General features: G+C 36.2%; 1 protein-coding gene across 2 annotated transcripts in view; it reads left to right on the forward strand.

Annotated features, from left to right (window-relative positions):
• Positions 1-16071, forward strand: part of apba2b (amyloid beta (A4) precursor protein-binding, family A, member 2b) — an 83655-nt gene extending 67584 nt beyond the window's left edge. Inside the window, exons 7-14 of one of the 2 annotated variants that reach the window (XM_079866742.1) lie at positions 1881-1916; positions 2992-3078; positions 5984-6169; positions 9451-9630; positions 11593-11805; positions 12059-12178; positions 12271-12411; positions 14647-16071. In XM_079866742.1, the coding sequence (XP_079722868.1) occupies positions 1881-1916; positions 2992-3078; positions 5984-6169; positions 9451-9630; positions 11593-11805; positions 12059-12178; positions 12271-12411; positions 14647-14718 (1035 nt within the window). In that variant the 3' untranslated portion in view covers positions 14719-16071. The remainder of the gene's footprint in view (positions 1-1880; positions 1917-2991; positions 3079-5983; positions 6170-9450; positions 9631-11592; positions 11806-12058; positions 12179-12270; positions 12412-14646) is intronic. The other variant, XM_079866743.1, reaches the window with a different exon arrangement.
• The last annotated feature ends 1506 nt before the right edge of the window (positions 16072-17577 follow it).

The following is a 17577-nucleotide window of genomic DNA, read 5'->3' on the forward strand; positions in this document are numbered from 1 at the left end:
CTAAATAGAAATATATTTTTTAAAAATAAGCACGTAACAAAATTACTGAAACAAACGGTAACACTTTACTTGAAGGGGTGTGCATAAGACTGACATGACACCTTCATAATCATGACATGACACATGTCATGAATATGAAGGTTTTATGCATGTTTATGACAACTGTCATTAAGTGTCATTCGCTCAATTGTCATTTTTAATGCAAAGATGACATTGTTTGAGACGTCTTTGTTATGACAACTTGACATAAACCAATACATCATAACTTGTCAGTGTCTTTTTCATGACAACTTGACATTACCAAGACAACATAACCTGTCATAAATATGACATACACATGACATAGCAGATTAATCATCAAACTTAAGAAACTACTTAGCTTTATGGGTTAACATTACATTATATTACTGACCAATGTAATTTTTCCAGTGGTACAAATTGAATTTGTCATTAAAATGTCATTAAGTGTTAATAAATACTGTCAAATAATTTGATAACAGTGTCATGAATATTTTTCTTGACCTCAACTGCAGTGATACAAATTTAGTTTGTCATTAAAATGTCATTAAGTGTTAATACTGTCAAATTATTTTATAACTAATACTAGAATACTGGAAAAAAAAGTGGTCAGAAATATATTCATGACACAGTTATAATGGTCTCATGACAGCCAATGTCAAAATCAACCACATGACATTTTAATGTAATGGTAACCCATAAAGCTAAGTAGTTTCTTAACTTTGATAATGAATCTATTATGACAGGTTATGCTATATTGGTTTGTCAAGTTGTCATAACAAAGACATCTCAAACAATGTCATATTTGCATAAAAAATGTCATAACTGAGCGATTGACACTTAATGACAGTTTTTATTAACATGCATAAAACCTCCTTCATATTCATGACGTGTCATGTCATGATTATGAAGGTGTCATGTCAGTCTTATGCACACCCCTTCAAGTAAAGTGTAACCAAACAAACTAAAATTAAAATTAATTTTAATATTTGAAAAAAGATCATTCAAAATTATAAAAGATAATTCAAAATAATAAATATTAGTATATAAATAAGACTAAAATCATAACATATATTTTCAGTCAGTGAAAATAACATTTCAGTTGACCAGAAAGTGCAAAATTAAACCAAGTGATTTAAACAATCATATTCTTTCTAGATTTCCCTTCCTCAAAAAAACATTGTTAGTGCATTATAATAATCTTGCCATGTTATTATGGTATGTTGTTATTAAAGTTGCTGAATTAACATCATGACGCATTATTGTTAATGAAATCCAAATAGCATTTTTCTCTAATTTCATTGCACAGTAGAAAACATTGTATCCAGTCAGGTCCACTATGACAGCTGTTGTTCTCCCTGCAGTCATAATAAATGACAGGTTAATAAACTGAGGTGTCTGCATTTGTTGTGAGATTCTGACAATGAATCCAGTGTCAGTGATGAATCACACAACTATAACAATTTGACATTTATTGAAAGTAATGACTGCTTGTGTTATAAGAGGGCTAAAATATCTATTTAGGTAAAAAAAAATTCTTATCCTGCTGCTGAGAAATTTCAATAGATAAAATAATTTAAACCTTCTGTATTTTTTGGCTTTCAGTATAACAGTTATTAAACCCATATCTGCATGTCCTATGATTTGCTATCCGTATGTATGTGTGTGAAGGGGAAATGTTGCTGCATTCTGGGTTTGTTTGTGTTTGTGTACAAAGAACACACATGCCATACATGGCATGCAGACTTTGTGTTTGGTTGTTTATATGTTTTTGCCTGTTTTTTAATGTTTTTTTTTTACCTTCATGCCTTTTTGCTGCTCCCGTGTGTGACGACCCCTGTACTGTCCTGAACGTCTCCCAGAGGGTACAGAAGGCAGCCAAAATCAAGAAAAAGGCGGTGTGTAAAAACAAAGAGAGCGATAGAAGAAAGAACTTGCCTTTTTTTTTACCATCCACTCCATGACTGTGTCCATCATCTGTGTAGTTTTCATAAGTGCTGGTTCATACCATGTGGAGAGAAGCTTTAGATCGGGCTGTCTGGGATCTGTGAGGGCCTCTTCATGACCGTAGTCTAACTAACTATTGGCGAACCAGCCTCTTCTGGGCTGCGACTGAAGCATATGAACCTTTGAAGATACAGTATGGAGTCAAAATTTCAAAGCCATTTTACACAGACTGCACTTTTAACCCTATATAAAAAAAAAAGTAGTTCTAAGCATCCTTGTGTAGAAAGTAGCACAAAACAAAAGTAAGAATCTGAGCAGAAATGTGCTGACAGGTAAATGATTGGCACTCTGAGACAGCCTGACAGCTGGTTAAGTGTGTCCATTGTGTTATTTTACTTGCGTCTGTCATTGCATCACCTCACTGCGCCGAGTGGGTCTCGCTCTCTCTCTCCTTCTCTCTAGTGTCAATCATCTCATTACTTCAAACCTCTGCATGGCTTCTACTTATAACAGGAGGCTGTATACCCAGTTATTATTTGTCTCTTGGCCTGATTACCTCACTGTGTTTCTCACTAATAGGCTTTTAAGAGTTTAAAAAGAAAAAATGTTTTCAACAGTTTTGATTGTGAGTACGCGCCACCATTGCCCAGCAGTAATCAATTATTAATTAGACAGGTTATCAATGAGCAATGCAGTTTCACATTTTCAATCCATATGTTCTTTGCCCCTGAGCATACCATAGTGTTTCCCATTTGGACTATTAATGCTGCAATTTACTGAGGTTAAGCACTGCTCTGGGCTCCCCTCCCATGTGGACAAACTTATACTAGTGCATGATTTATGATGCATAACATACTTTCATTAGGGGCTTGTGAGTTTGTGCTTTTTCCTTAGGGCTTCTCATGAGCCATTGTGAATTATGGCATTGATACATTGGTGACCTCTTGGAGGTAGGGGGCAGTTTTTCACAGTTTTGTTCTTTTTTTTTTCTTCTTTTTTTTCTTTTTTCTTTTTTTTTGTCAGCAGAGCCCAGAGGGAGATGCTCAGACTTTGACGGAGGTGGATCTTTTCATCTCAACTCAAAGGATCAAAGTGCTCAATGCAGACACCCAGGTGAGTTCATGCAGCTGCCTAGAGCTACAGGTATCAGAATAAAATCTGAAAAAGACCACACTATAAAATAGGAGTAAATAGAAGCACATTAGTTTAAATCATTAACTGACAGCTAAATTAATTGTAACACTTGGATGCTTTTCATAAAAAGCTAATTAAATAAACCCATAAAATATGATCAAAATAGCCCTGAAGCAAAATATGTAGCCTATACAGGTTTCATTTCACTGTTGCTTGTTTTCTTCATTATCAATATCAGATTTTTAAAAATAATTCTTTTTTATAAATTCTTATAATTTTAACTGAGATTATGTTCTATTTTTAAAAAGTTTGGGGACCATTTGCAAATTATCTTGACTCTGGGGTTGTATTTCTTTTCTTTGATGTAGACTTTTTACACTAAGTAATGCAGGGTATATTTTGATATGCTGAAATTGGAGCTTGTAGTTTCTGAGCATTTGTTTTCTTTCTCCCTTGAAAAATTATTTTATAAAAAAAATCACTTTTAATTTGTTAAAAAAGTCAATGAATATATTGTTAAAATATATTATATTGTATACAATTAAATAAGATTACAGTGCATTTAGTCCAAATAGTATATATTCAAGTATTCAATGTGCAAAATATGAAGACAGAGAAGTTCTCAAGACATAGATTATACATTATAAATGATATTTTGAAAAAAGGAGATACATCTTTTTTAGAATGGTGAAATATTTATGTAAAGAGAGCGCTTTTTTATTCAGATATTTTATATTACATAACTTCTTGTTACATAACTGACATAAAACATGCAATGTGTATCCATTGAGAGAAGGGATGTGCGTTTTGTTATTGATGTAGAGCTTAATGATGGCTATAAGCTTTGTACTTAATCTCCAGCTGCACATTTTACACATGCAGTATACGATCAACAGCTCCTCCTTTTCCACTCTAGTGGTACTATAAACAGAAGGAAGAGTATACATGCTCTGCGGCATTTAATGGTACATTTATTGCCCTGATACTGAGTAACATAGCTATGTTGCTGCTTTGTGTATGAGTTCTTTCTTCTTACTGAACAGCAGTGAGTGGGCAGGCTGGCATGGACATTTCATTATGTGCTGCAATGCAGTGTCAGTCCTCACCCTGCCTGTCACATCTCACAGTGAGTCTTTATTGGCTGTAACAGATTCATTACAGTGCCTGCAAGGTACTCCTTAAACATTCAATGTACCCTATACGTCTGAAACATAGAATTAAGTTTCTGTTTTTAAGCTGTTTTGAGTACTACAGTGCATCTCATCCTCATGGACTGCACCAGATTTGCAAGTTCTTGCTTGAGATATTACTCCACTCTTCCACCAAGGCACTTGCAAGTTCTCAAACACGTCTGGTGGGACACATGGTTACACGAGGTTTGGCACTGCAAGGATGATCAGCTGTCTTTTCTGTCTCCTTGTTGTTTTTCAGAGTCAGTAGAATGGTCTCTTTAGTGTCCTAAGTTATTGTAACTGTGACTTTTATTGTCTATCGCCTGTAAACTGTTAGTATCTTAAAGACTGTTCCACAGGTGCATGTGCAATAATTGCTTATGGTTTATTGAACAAGCATGAAAAACATAGTTTAAACCATTTCCGATAAATATATGTAAAGCTTATTTGGATCTTACTAAAGAATCTTTAAATACAGTATCCTGAAAAAGGGACGTTTTTGCTGAGTTTATAATGACTTTGTGGATTCTGGTGCACTGCCAACTCAAAAACAAAATGACAATGATAAAGCATCTCAGATGCAAAATTTCCATAACACAGAACCAAAGAACCTAAAACATTACCTTAAACACCATTCTTTTCCTTCTTTGCAAGCACTGGTATTTCCTTCATGTAACCTGGGTATTATTAGTGAATAACAGAGGAAGCTTTTTTCAGGGTATCATATCTGCTAGCTGTATGTAAAATATGTGCATTAAGTTGAAAGAAGAGGTTATTTATAATAAATTATCCTAGAACTGTTTCATAGAAGCTTTGAAGTAAACATGTCACATATTATGGTCCTATGATTTAAAGAAGGGCTGCACTAAAATGAAAAATGAAATTGAAACCCCCACACATGACCTTTGTGTGCGTTGAATACAAATTCTTCATGAATTTCCTCTGTGCTCTGGATCATTAATTATTTCAGCTATCTGATGATGTATTACCTATTCTTTTGTACAAATGAGAGTCATTCATGCTTTTTTTGTGCTGTGTCTCAAACAGAACAGCATCTAAGAGATATTTTAGTGAATACAACTTCAAGGTCAAGACTCATTTCCCCTTTACTGAGCAGGGATGGTCGTGGCTTACTGTTTAAAAATCTGGGTTAACCCAAGGCTGTAAGCTTGGAGCTTCAAACAGATCTTCCTGAGGGGGAGATTCATGAATAGGAGCGTTCCGGAAACCCACTGTGCATGTTTAACCCCAGATTGCTAAGAAAATATAATGCCCATTGGGATAAGAAAGTCTGCAAAATGATAACTAAGCTGCTAAATGGGATTAAAACACAGCCTTAAAGGAATAGTTCACTTAAAAATGAAAATTCTGTCATCATTTACTTGAACACAAAGGAAGATATTTTGAAGAATGTCGGTAACCAGACAGTTGATGGACCCCATTGACTTCCATAGTATAAAATAAATACTATGGAAGTCAATGGGGTCCATCAACAGTTTGGTTACTGACATTCTTCAAAATATATTCTTTTGTGTTCAGCAGAAGAAAGAAATTCATACAGGTTTGAAACAACTTGAGGGTGAGTAAAGGATGACAGAATTTCATTTTTTAAGTGAACAATTCCTTTAACTTTAGTCTGGTGTGATGTGTTGGGAGGTGTTGCCACAGCATGCTAAGAAGTGATTGTGGTTACTCTCTTGGTTGTTTCGTAGGAGACCATGATGGATAATGCTTTGCGCACCATCTCATACATTGCTGACATCGGGAACATCGTGGTTCTGATGGCAAGACGCCGCATGCCACGCACCGCTTCACAGGACTGCATCGAGACGACCCCTGGAGCTCCTGAGGCCAAGAAGCAGTACAAAATGATATGCCATGTCTTTGAGTCCGAAGATGTGAGTGTGGCTTTCCTTTTTTAAAATACATTCACTATACCAGTCCAAAGTTTGGACACAAATAAATTGTTCAATTAATAAATTGTGCCTAAATATGACTTTCTTTTATATAAATAATTGTATACTTTATTTGATTATTTTTTATGGGTGAGTCGGACCAGATGGTAAAGGGAAAACAGAGGACATGTGGCCAGCATACATGCAGCTTTAGTGTTATTCTTAAAAGTTATTCTTCCAAACATTTGATTTGTATATACACTACCGTTTAAAAGTTTGGGGTCAAGATTTTTCATTGAATGTTTTTGAAAGAAGTCTCTTATGATCATCAAGGCTGCAATTGTTTGATCAAAATACAGTAAAAACAGTTATTCTGTGAAATATATTTTTTATAATTTATAAGTGATTTCTAATAAAATAATTATGTAGTTTATTCCTACTGTATGCCGGAAACGCTGAATTCCTCCAGTTTTCAGTGTCACATGGTCCTTTAGAAATCAATCTAATATGCTGATTTGGAGCTCAAGTAACATTTCTTATTATCAATGATGAAAACTGATGTGCTGCTTATTTTTGTGGAAACTGGGATTTTATTGATGTTTCTTCTGGATTATTTGATGAATAAAAAGTTAAAAACAAAAGCAATTATTTTAAATAGAAATCTTTTTTAACAATATAAATGTCCTTACTGTCACTTTTGATCAATTTAATGCATCCTTGCTGAATTAAAATATTATTTTCTAAAAAAACTCAAACTTTTGAACGGTAGTGGATGTATGGAATGGGAGCCGTTATTCAGCTGAAGCTCACATACAGATTCACCTGAGGTTCAGATAATAGCCTCAAAAGTAACCCTGGCTGCAGCTTTACATAATCCTGTTCTAATGGACCTACTTTTCTCTCCTCTGCATTGCAGTTGTTCCTCACTCATGCTGTCTAATTACACTCTTTGATGTTTCAGCCAATAAGTGTGTGCGTGTCTATGTGCGCACCCACAAATGAGTCATTTATAGAGGCTTGCACTTCTTTATTTTTACTAAACCTATTTTTCATATGACATTTCCATTATCTACTTAGTTAGCAGAGTACAATAATTACACATTTTATCATATCATACAAGTTGTTATCCTAAAAACAAAAATGTGAACTTTGATAACTTTGCTCCTTTTCTCCTCTGGGGTCCATTGGTGTGTTTTTCCTTTTGTTATTATCATGGCTGATTTAGATGTTCAGTTCTCCTGAAGCAGCCGTTTTTTCTGTGCAAATCAAAGCCCGCACACACGTTGGGATGTTAGATTATTAATGCGATGACCCCTTACCTGCACACGTCGCCTGAGGGGAGCTGTTTAATCAGAAACCGTGGCTTGGCATTAGAAAACAGCCACAATCATTAGCAAAGGGAGTGAACCTCTTTTCCACTGTACCTCTTTAGCATTCGATATAACAGCCTTTATCCAGCTACTTTTCTACTTCCACAGAAGATTATTCATTAAGATTTGAATAAGGTTGCAGGTCTTGAAATAGCCCAGTGCATTCACATTTCACAGTGAGCACTAACTGTAGCACCTCCGTGGCTTCAAAGACGACAGCTGGCAGTTATGGAAACCGTAAAAAAAAGAAACCTGTTATAAAGTGTGAAATCGATGTACAATGATACACTATGATTGAGCAGATTCACAAAACATCAAATCAATGGAGTGAAAAAATGACAGTGTTCATTTGGTGCATTGATCTGCAGTGTATAGATGTATACAAAAGGCACAAAAGATTGTATTCAGAACAACTAATGTTCTTTTAGACCAGAGGAGAACAGCCTCCTGAATAAGCCTGGTTTCTCACAAGGTTTTTCTCCACTGTTCCTTGCCGCTGTTGCTTTTGACTTGCTCAGTTGGAGTTTTAAATACAATTAATATTCAGTAATATTATTGATTTGACTGCACTGACACTATCAGATGAGAACAAAATTTGAACAGAACTGAGCTGGGTAATGACACTATAATCTTCTGTAGAACTGCTTTATAGTTTAAATGAGTTTTATTACTGACGAACTTTGCAACACTGACACTGTTATTGAACTAAATTTAATCAGCATTAACCTAATTTGAGATGAGTAATGACACTATTGTCTTCTTTAGAGCTGCTTTTATGGCTGAAATTGAATTTCTTTTATAACTGATGAATTTCAACACTGTTATTTTTCTGTTTATTATTGAAACAATCTGTATTGTATAAGGCCCTATATAAGTAAATGTGACTTAACTTGCTGTTTTGTTTAAGAGGCTCATAATAAAAGAACAAGCACTATGGGCCCTATTTTAACGATCTGAAACGCAAGTATCAAACGCGAAACGCAAGTAACTTTGTGGGCGGATCTCGGTTGCAAAATCTAAAATGGGTTGGTCTGAAGTAGCTACATTACTCTTAGGTGTGGTTTGGGCGTAACATGAAATAAACCAATCAGAGCGTCATCTAACATTCCCTTTAAAAGCAGGTGCGCTTGTTCCATGGCGGATTGCTATTATAATGGCGGATTTGCCAGGCGCACGCCAGAAGCGGTTCACAGCCGAGGAGACCGACGTTCTCGTCAGGGCCGTAAAAGACAGAGAAGTGACGTTGTATGTGGATGGGAGAAACCCACCCAAATAAGCTTCGGTTAAACAGGCGTATAATAATTTGGGTAGATGTGTAAGCTAGTTTTATCTAGACATCTTCATGGACACCACAATGATTTCCCTCATATGGAATATTTTTCCTTGTAATTATGTATGGTTTGCAAAAATGGCAACTGCTGCGTGTCTGTGTAGATGAGAGAAGCTAAGTGTATACGCGTTGTGCACACGCTACATTATGGCCAAGCATGCGCCCTTAAAATAGCATCTGAACGCGTCACTGAAAACGCGCCACTGACTTTAGACTAGGTTTTTCCTGGTCTGTGGTGGAATTGTTTTCTGGGACTGCACAATAGCACCAGGGAATGTTTGCGCCGGAACACGCCTCCTCTTTTCGCTGAACCGCCCCCGGGAGCGCAAGTTCATTCCCTAATTTACCGACGTGTGTCTGTCGAGGGAAAAGTCCGCTGTGCGTCGGGTGCAAAATAGGAATGATATATGCGTCGTTGTACAAAGTCAGTTGTGCTGGGTGCAAGATAGGGCCCTATGTGTAAAGTAGATTTAGTTCTGTTTACCTCTCGCATGTAACCCATTTATAATTAATGACAAATGTATACACAGGTTAATTGATTTTTGCAGTTGTTTTCACCTGGTTTTCTTCTCCAACAAATCCAGGCCCAGCTCATAGCACAGTCCATTGGTCAGGCGTTCAGCGTGGCCTACCAGGAATTCCTCAGAGCCAATGGGATCAACCCAGAGGACCTGAGCCAGAAAGAGTACAGCGACATCATCAACACACAGGAGATGTACAATGATGACCTCATCCACTTCTCAAACTCTGATAACTGCAAAGAGGTCAGCTGCCTGACACTTTCTTCTCTATCAAGTGCTCTCTCTGTGTAATACATAGCTGACCTGACACTGCTGGTTTTCTGGTCAATACAAGTGGGATTACTAGAGAGCAGAGAACAGTGATGACGGACAGCAGCACAAATGTTAAACCCTTTCGTTTGTTGAAAAAACAAACACACATGGAAATCATTGGTAACAATTGTATTAGTTTCTAAAGCAACTGATGGTGAACTTAAATGTTTTGCTTATATAATGGCTTATATAAAGGATTTAGCATAGTGTTGCTGTGCATTTATAACCGGTGGAGACCGGTGCTTTTCAGAAGACATCACTTAATAGAAAAATGTGTGCTCAGCTCAGATAAATTTAGTTGTCTACAATGTTGATCCCAAAAGCTGCTTCTGAAATGGCTATTAAAAGTGGGGTAAGCTGATGGACATTGTTGATATTTGAAATCAACCCAAACACCCCTCTCTTCATTGCTCCGCCTCCAAAACTCACCCGCCAATCCTAACCACCGAGTCAGCCTACAACCGGAATGCACTAACAATAACGCTAAACACCGCATTCTTTAGCAGACGTCAGCGCGACTCTCAATAGCTGGCCTCCATTACGCACGCAATCCAAGAGTGGATGTCTGTTTATCATAGCAGAAGCGCAACAAAATAATGCTTCACGGAAAATAAAGCGCAGATGATGAACGAATGACAAGCGCCGAAAATGAACATACAGTACATAATAGTAATTACAAACAAGAGTTCGTTGTTAGTAGCCAACTGCACAGCAGCTCCAGACAAACAATGACACTCAATCCCAGTGTTACTCACGTGTGGAGCGGAATCAAAGCAACCTCCGTGTCTGTTTTCAGGCCTTTTTGCTTAGCTTTCTCCAGCACTGGAAAGCTTTTCTAATATTAACACGGGTCCTAAAGCTCGTTCTCTCTCCTCCACCGTCATAAGCCCCCTAATGCTGATTGGCTACACACGTTTGTTGTTGTTTTTCGTGTGTCTGTCCGACTAAATTCCAAACTGCGTTTTTCAACACTTTCAGTTATTGACAGTCTGTTGCAAAGTCCCGCCCATTTGATATCTCACTCAATTGTCATATAAAGAAGCCAGTCTTACAGACAAGACAAAATTACAGTGATTAAAATCCCAATGTCCAATAAATAATCAGATGCTGAATCAGATATTGAAATTCTCTAACAATTATATAATATTCACTATCATTTAAAAGTTATTTTTTTAAGAAATAAATAATTTTATTCATCAAGGATGCATTAAATTGACATCATGGAAAAGAATAAAAAAATTATATCAAAGTTTCCACAAAGAGTGATTAAAAATAAGAAATGTTTCTTAAGATCAAAATCAGCATATTAGAATGATTTCTGAAAGATCATGCGACACTGAAGACTCCAGTAATGACTGCTGAAAATTCAGCTTTAAATATGTTGAATAAATTACATTTTAAAATAGAAAACAAATTTCACAATAACGTTTCGCAATATTACAGTTTAAATGTCTTACCAACCCCAAACTTTTAAACAGAAGTATATAGATTATTTGTACATGAACAAATGCCATTGACACAATTTTATATATTTTTTTTTATTTATTTATTTTTTTTTTTTTGGTTATGACCATGGGACCAGTGCATCAAATAACTACATTTTACTTAATTATAATTTCCTTTGAGCACATAATATACACTAGAGGTAGAGGTTGTGCTATTTTGAACCCTGATGCTGTCAGTCTCATGTTATCAACTGAGTAAAATTGTTTCCTTAATTGCTTTGTCTTTTTATGGCCTTTTATTGACAATCAACTACAATCCCTTGCCTATACCTCCCCCTCTCTCTCCAATTCTCTCTCTCTCTCTCTCTCTCTCTCTCTCTCTCTCTCTCTCTCTCTCTCTCTCTCTCTCTCTCTCTCTCTCTCTCTCTCTCTCTCTCTCTCTCCACAGTTGCAGCTGGAGAAGCAGAAGGGGGAGATTCTGGGCATAGTTATTGTGGAGTCTGGCTGGGGCTCTATTCTGCCCACCGTCATCCTGGCCAACATGATGAATGGAGGCCCTGCCGCCCGTTCTGGGAAGCTCAGCATCGGTGACCAGATCATGTCAATCAACAACACCAGCCTGGTGGGGCTGCCTCTCGCCACCTGTCAGGGAATCATCAAGGTGTGCAGAGGGGTCGGGCTGTCACAGTGCGCAGTGGGCTGAATCTTGGCTTGCCCATGAATCCATCTGTGTTATTCTGAGTAGCTGGTTATTAAGGGTCTCTGGTTTAGGGCTGCTAAAAGACCACAGGACAATCAATAAAGTGGTTGCGAATCTTGATTTTCTGTTGTTATAATCCCAATGCAATAATACAGTGCATCTGGTGTGATTGGTACTGAGTTATATAATCACATGTTTTGTTTATTTCCATCAGGGCCTGAAAAATCAGGTGCAGGTGAAGTTGAACATCGTTAGTTGCCCTCCTGTAACCACAGTTCTCATTAAGAGACCAGACCTCAAGTACCAGCTGGGTTTCAGTGTGCAGAATGGCATTGTGAGTATGGAGGGATAGAGGAACAGGTCTGAAATACAGTACTGAAGTATAATTGCTACTTTTGAGTGCAACTTTTGTTTTGTGCTCCTCAGATCTGCAGTCTAATGCGTGGAGGGATCGCAGAGAGAGGAGGCGTGCGGGTTGGTCATCGCATTATTGAGATAAACGGCCAAAGTGTTGTTGCCACGGCACACGAGAAGATCGTCCAAGCTCTTTCCAATTCTGTCGGCGAGGTGAGAACTATACATACACTACCGTTCAAAAGTTTGCAGTTAGTACGATTTTTTTTATGTTTTTTAAAAAAGTCTCTTATGCTCACCAAGGCTGTATTTTTTTAAACAGAAATACAGTAAAAACAGTAATATTGTGAATTATTATTACAATTTAGAAGAACTGTTTTCTATTTGAATATATTTTAAAACATAATTTATTCCTGTGATGGCAAAGCTGAATTTTCAGCATCATTACTCCAGTCTTCAGTGTCACATGATCCTTCAGAAATCATTCTAATATGATGATTTGGAGCTCAAGAAACATTTCTTATTATTATCAATGTTGAGAACAGTTGTGCTGCTTGATATTTTAGTGGAAACTGTGATCCAGGATTCTTTGATGCATAGAAAGAAAGGACAGCATTTATTTGATTTTTTTTGTAACATAGCCTAAATGTCTTTACTGTCACTTTTGATCAATTTAATGCATCCTTGCTGAATAAAAGTGTTACCCTCTTTAAAAAAATGTCTTAACTGACACCAGACCTTTGATTGGTAGTGCATATATTAAACAGTATTGAATAATATTGTGTTAAGTATTTAGTAGAATAGTATTATTATATTATACTATATTATATATAGTGCTGTCAAATCGATTAATCAATTAATCACGATTAACTGCATCTAAGCAAAGTTTGTTTATATAATATTTGTTTATATTATATATATATATATATATATATATATATATATATATATATATATATATATATATATATATATATATATATATATATATATTATGGCAAGCCGTTCAGGAAATAATTATATTTATAATATGAAGTCTGAATATATAGAATGAAAGTCTGAATATATATAGAATGAATGTCTGAATATATAAAATGAAAGTCTGAATATATATATAGAATGAAAGTCTGAATATATATAGAATGAAAGTCTGAATATATAGAATGAATGTCTGAATATATAAAATGAAAGTCTGAATATATATATAGAATGAAAGTCTGAATATATATAGAATGAAAGTCTGAATATATATAGAATGAAAGTCTGAATATATAAAACGAATGTCTGAATATATGGAATGAAAATCTGATGTTATCAGCGCCATCTTGTATTGTGTTATTCATCTACTATTTTTTATACACATTTTGAACAATGAGCGAGTCCGCACAAAATTTAGTAGCAGCAATTTTAAGTAACGATCATAATTAACACCCTGGCGAAAGCGTGTACGGGCCAAAATACTGGCAACCGTACTCAACATCGTTCTACTGATAAAGAAATTAATTCGCTATTTCATCGCGGAAGAGCGAATGCGGTGAATTCATAAGATTCATAAATTCCTTCGAGAATGATGCATAATGTTCTTTCAACAACATTTTGTTGAACATGACTGCCCATAAGCGCTAACTAAGAATGTTGCAAGAATGGAAATATGATCCTCGAGATGACGTGATGTAGACTCCAAATTGTTTATGTTGTTTGGAGTATGACCAACTGTTGCAAAAAAGTCTTGTAGCTCACCAAAGTATTGGAAAATTTCAGGGAATGACATTTTTAAATGAATCACAATTCAAAAGGCTAAAACAAGCTACACATTATTCAGTGGGAATTGTCAAATGTACACTTTCTTTTCACATATTCACACTTTCACATACATTTAGACTTTCATTCTATATATTCAGACTTTCATTCTATATATATTCAGACTTTCATACTATATATATATTCAGACTTTCATTTTATATATTCAGACTTTCATTCTATATATATATTCAGACTTTCATACTATATATATATTCAGACTTTCATTCTATATATATATTCAGACTTTCATTCTATATATATATTCAGACTTTCATACTATATATATATTCAGACTTTCATTTTATATATTCAGACATTCATTCTATATATTCAGACTTTCATTCTATATCTTTCATTCTATATATATTCAGACTTTCATTCTATATATATTCAGACTTTCATTCTATATATATTCACTTTCATTCCATATATATTCAAACATTTGTTTTATATATTCAGACTTTCATTCTATATATTCAGACCTCATATTATAAATATAATTATTTCCTGAACGGCTTGCCATAATATATATATATATATAACATTTTTATGTTAGATGCGATGTGTTAGCACTAATTATATAATATTATATTATATATTATATTATGTTTTTGTAGTAAAAAGATCTCCTTTTACTTGAAACAGATCCACATGAAGACTATGCCAGCCGCCATGTTTAGACTCTTAACTGGTCAGGAGACTCCTATGTATATATGATCTGAGTTGGACTTGGCTGAGATACACAACCCTGGGCACTGGCAAATGTTTGAATGCAGCAGTCACCTTTCTCTTTTTATCTTCACCAAAAATAACTTCCATCACTCTTGCTGTCTGCTAACATTACTTAAGAGATATGGTGTGTCATTTCTGCATATAGTGTGGATTCTGTTGATGTGTAATGTCTGCTCTCGGGGTGTGTGCATAGTCAGATGAATATGAAGATGAAGATGGAGTCGATGCATCTCAAGTCCTTTCTTCATAATGTAAGGCGGGGGCTTTGTACATTTTATTTTGATGCTATTCTTGTTTAATTTATTTACATGTATGTATGTGTGGACATAGTTAGAGAGATGCGAGTTTGTTTTGTAAATATGTAATCATTATATCAATATCAGAAAGGAATGGAAAAGCCAGAGAGAGAAGTCCAGACAGTAGAAGCCCAAAACATCACGCCTAGTTACCATTCCAGAATGTTTGTTTCTGTTAAGACTTTTTTATTATTATAAACAAGGTATTGGACATTATACTTGATCCATTTCAGGTGTCATTGAATTTGAAATTCATTCAAATGCGCACTAAACCAGTACATGCCCCCTACATTAACATAAGTGAACTTACAGCAGCAAATAATTATGTGGCATGACACATTTAAAAAATGCTCAAGAAGTACAGGTGTAATCCATACTCATCGTACAGTGAACTTTGCGAGACTGACTAGTATCAGCAGGGACTTTATCAACAGAAGAGAATCGTTCCACATCGCCAGCCTTCAACGGATAAATGTCATCTAGTGGGCATTAAAGACTGAGCAAATTTTGAGTCGTTTTTTTTACATGTGAGCAAGTGAGCAAATCTTTTGTAAAATACAGTGTGTAAACAATTTCTGGACTTCTCCCATGCTGTAATAATCAAACATTCTCTTGCCATGCTGTAAATGAATTTTGTTTCAAACACAAAAACATTGTATGAAATGTAAAAGTTTATTTTTTAAGTGTGCTTTTTTTTTTGTGTATGCACAGCTGCAACTCATTTGAGTCAGTGGTGAATGTAATAGTGTTGTTAATAGTGTGTCCACTTCCTTAAGCAGTATTAGAATGTCTGTACATAAACGTTTAACCTGGTTTAGTACTGTGTCCATGTAGGAATCACTGTTAGTCCCATTTTATCTTTGTGAGGCTTTGGCCTTGGGAAAATAAAAAGACACTGTGACCAAAAGCCTTACCGCCGTGTAAGAAAGCTTTTGAAGATGAATTGTGAAACAACTAATAATACATGAACATGAATACCTGTCTGCATGCATCTTAAAATGACACTATGGCAAAATAACAATAAAGTGTTACATAAGCCCTTCATGTTGTTTTACCTTGATTCTCTGGCAGTTTTGCTTGGTGTATTTGGGAAATAAAGAATTGCTTAAAGTAACGAAGCCTGAGTGGGTCATACAACCTGGAGGCTTGAGTCAAAATCCATGCCAACCGCCTCGAACAGCTGCCAACTTCCAAAACTTTTAAATAGCTCCCTCACCTCATATTATGGCCCTAATGAGCACAGATTTGAGTCTCACAGTTGGAAATCAGTTCAGCCAGCTCAGATTTCCAGGCTTTGACATAGTCAAGAAAAGAATAAGGGAAGAAAACACTCAATAGTAAAACTCCTTTAACTGATCTTAGGGGAGATTAAAGAGGCATTGCCAAGCTTTATAGCAAGATTGTGAGACAGGATATTCATTAAAGTATGTGTGGGTTTTTATTACCGTTCTCCAATTTTGCAGATCACTGCTCCCCCTAGAGGTTGTTAAAATACACTACAGCGCTTTCATGAACACTGGCAAAAACACACTATGAGCATAATTAAAATGTACACCGTTTAATGCAGCTCAAAAGTATGAGATATCATTTGTAAAGATTAGCTGTTTAAAAACAGCATCTCAGTACCAAGGTCATCTCAGTGGTCATCTCAGGACCAAGCCCAACCAACACCACCAGCCACTCCTCCTGAACGAGCAGTCTAGACAAAAACACCATCATCAGCACAAAAAGGTCTGAGTATTCATATTTCAATACATCTCAGTACTCTGCACAAACAAATATAAACGTGAAAACAGTAATCTGTATTATATATAAAGATATAATTGTGTTTTCTAACACAATAAAGCAAATATTAATGATCATCTCCTAACGCGGCCACATATTAATGTTTGGTAGATTAGATGGTAAACAATCAGCATGTTGGATGCAGGAGAAATGGGCAGGAATAAAGATCTGAGAGACTTTGATAAAGGCCTTATTGTTATGGCAAGCCGGCTGGGTCAGAGTAGCTCTGAAACGGCAAGGCTTGTGGTCAGCAGTGATGAGAATTTCCCAACAGTGGTCCTGTGACCTGTGACAGGGTGTTGGGCACCCAAAGCTCTTCAGTGCACGAGGGCAACTAATGCTACCCTATCTGGTTCGAGCCAACATAAGGTCTACTGTGGCACAAGTCAGAAAATTGGAATGATGGTTAATATGGGAGGCATGTGTCACAACACAATGCATTGCACTCTGCTGCACAGGGGGCTGCGTAGCTGCAGACCAATCAAAGAGCATATGACGACCCCGTCCACCATCGAAAGCGCCTGCTACAACGGGCACACAAGAATCAGAACTGGACCTTTGAGCGGTGGATTAAGGTCGCCTGGTCCGATGAGCCACATTTTCTTTTTCTTTGAACCATGATGCACTTTGGGACGATGACTAACCGGGGGAGGGAGTGTGATGCTCTGGGCAATGTTCTGCTGGGAAACCCTGCGTCCAGCCATTCAAGGATGTGCATTTGACACGTACCACCTACCATTGTTGCAGACCAGGTACACCCCTT

Source organism: Squalius cephalus, assembly GCF_949319135.1.
Source record: "Squalius cephalus genome assembly, chromosome: 3".
Taxonomy (NCBI): Eukaryota; Metazoa; Chordata; class Actinopteri; order Cypriniformes; family Leuciscidae; genus Squalius; species Squalius cephalus.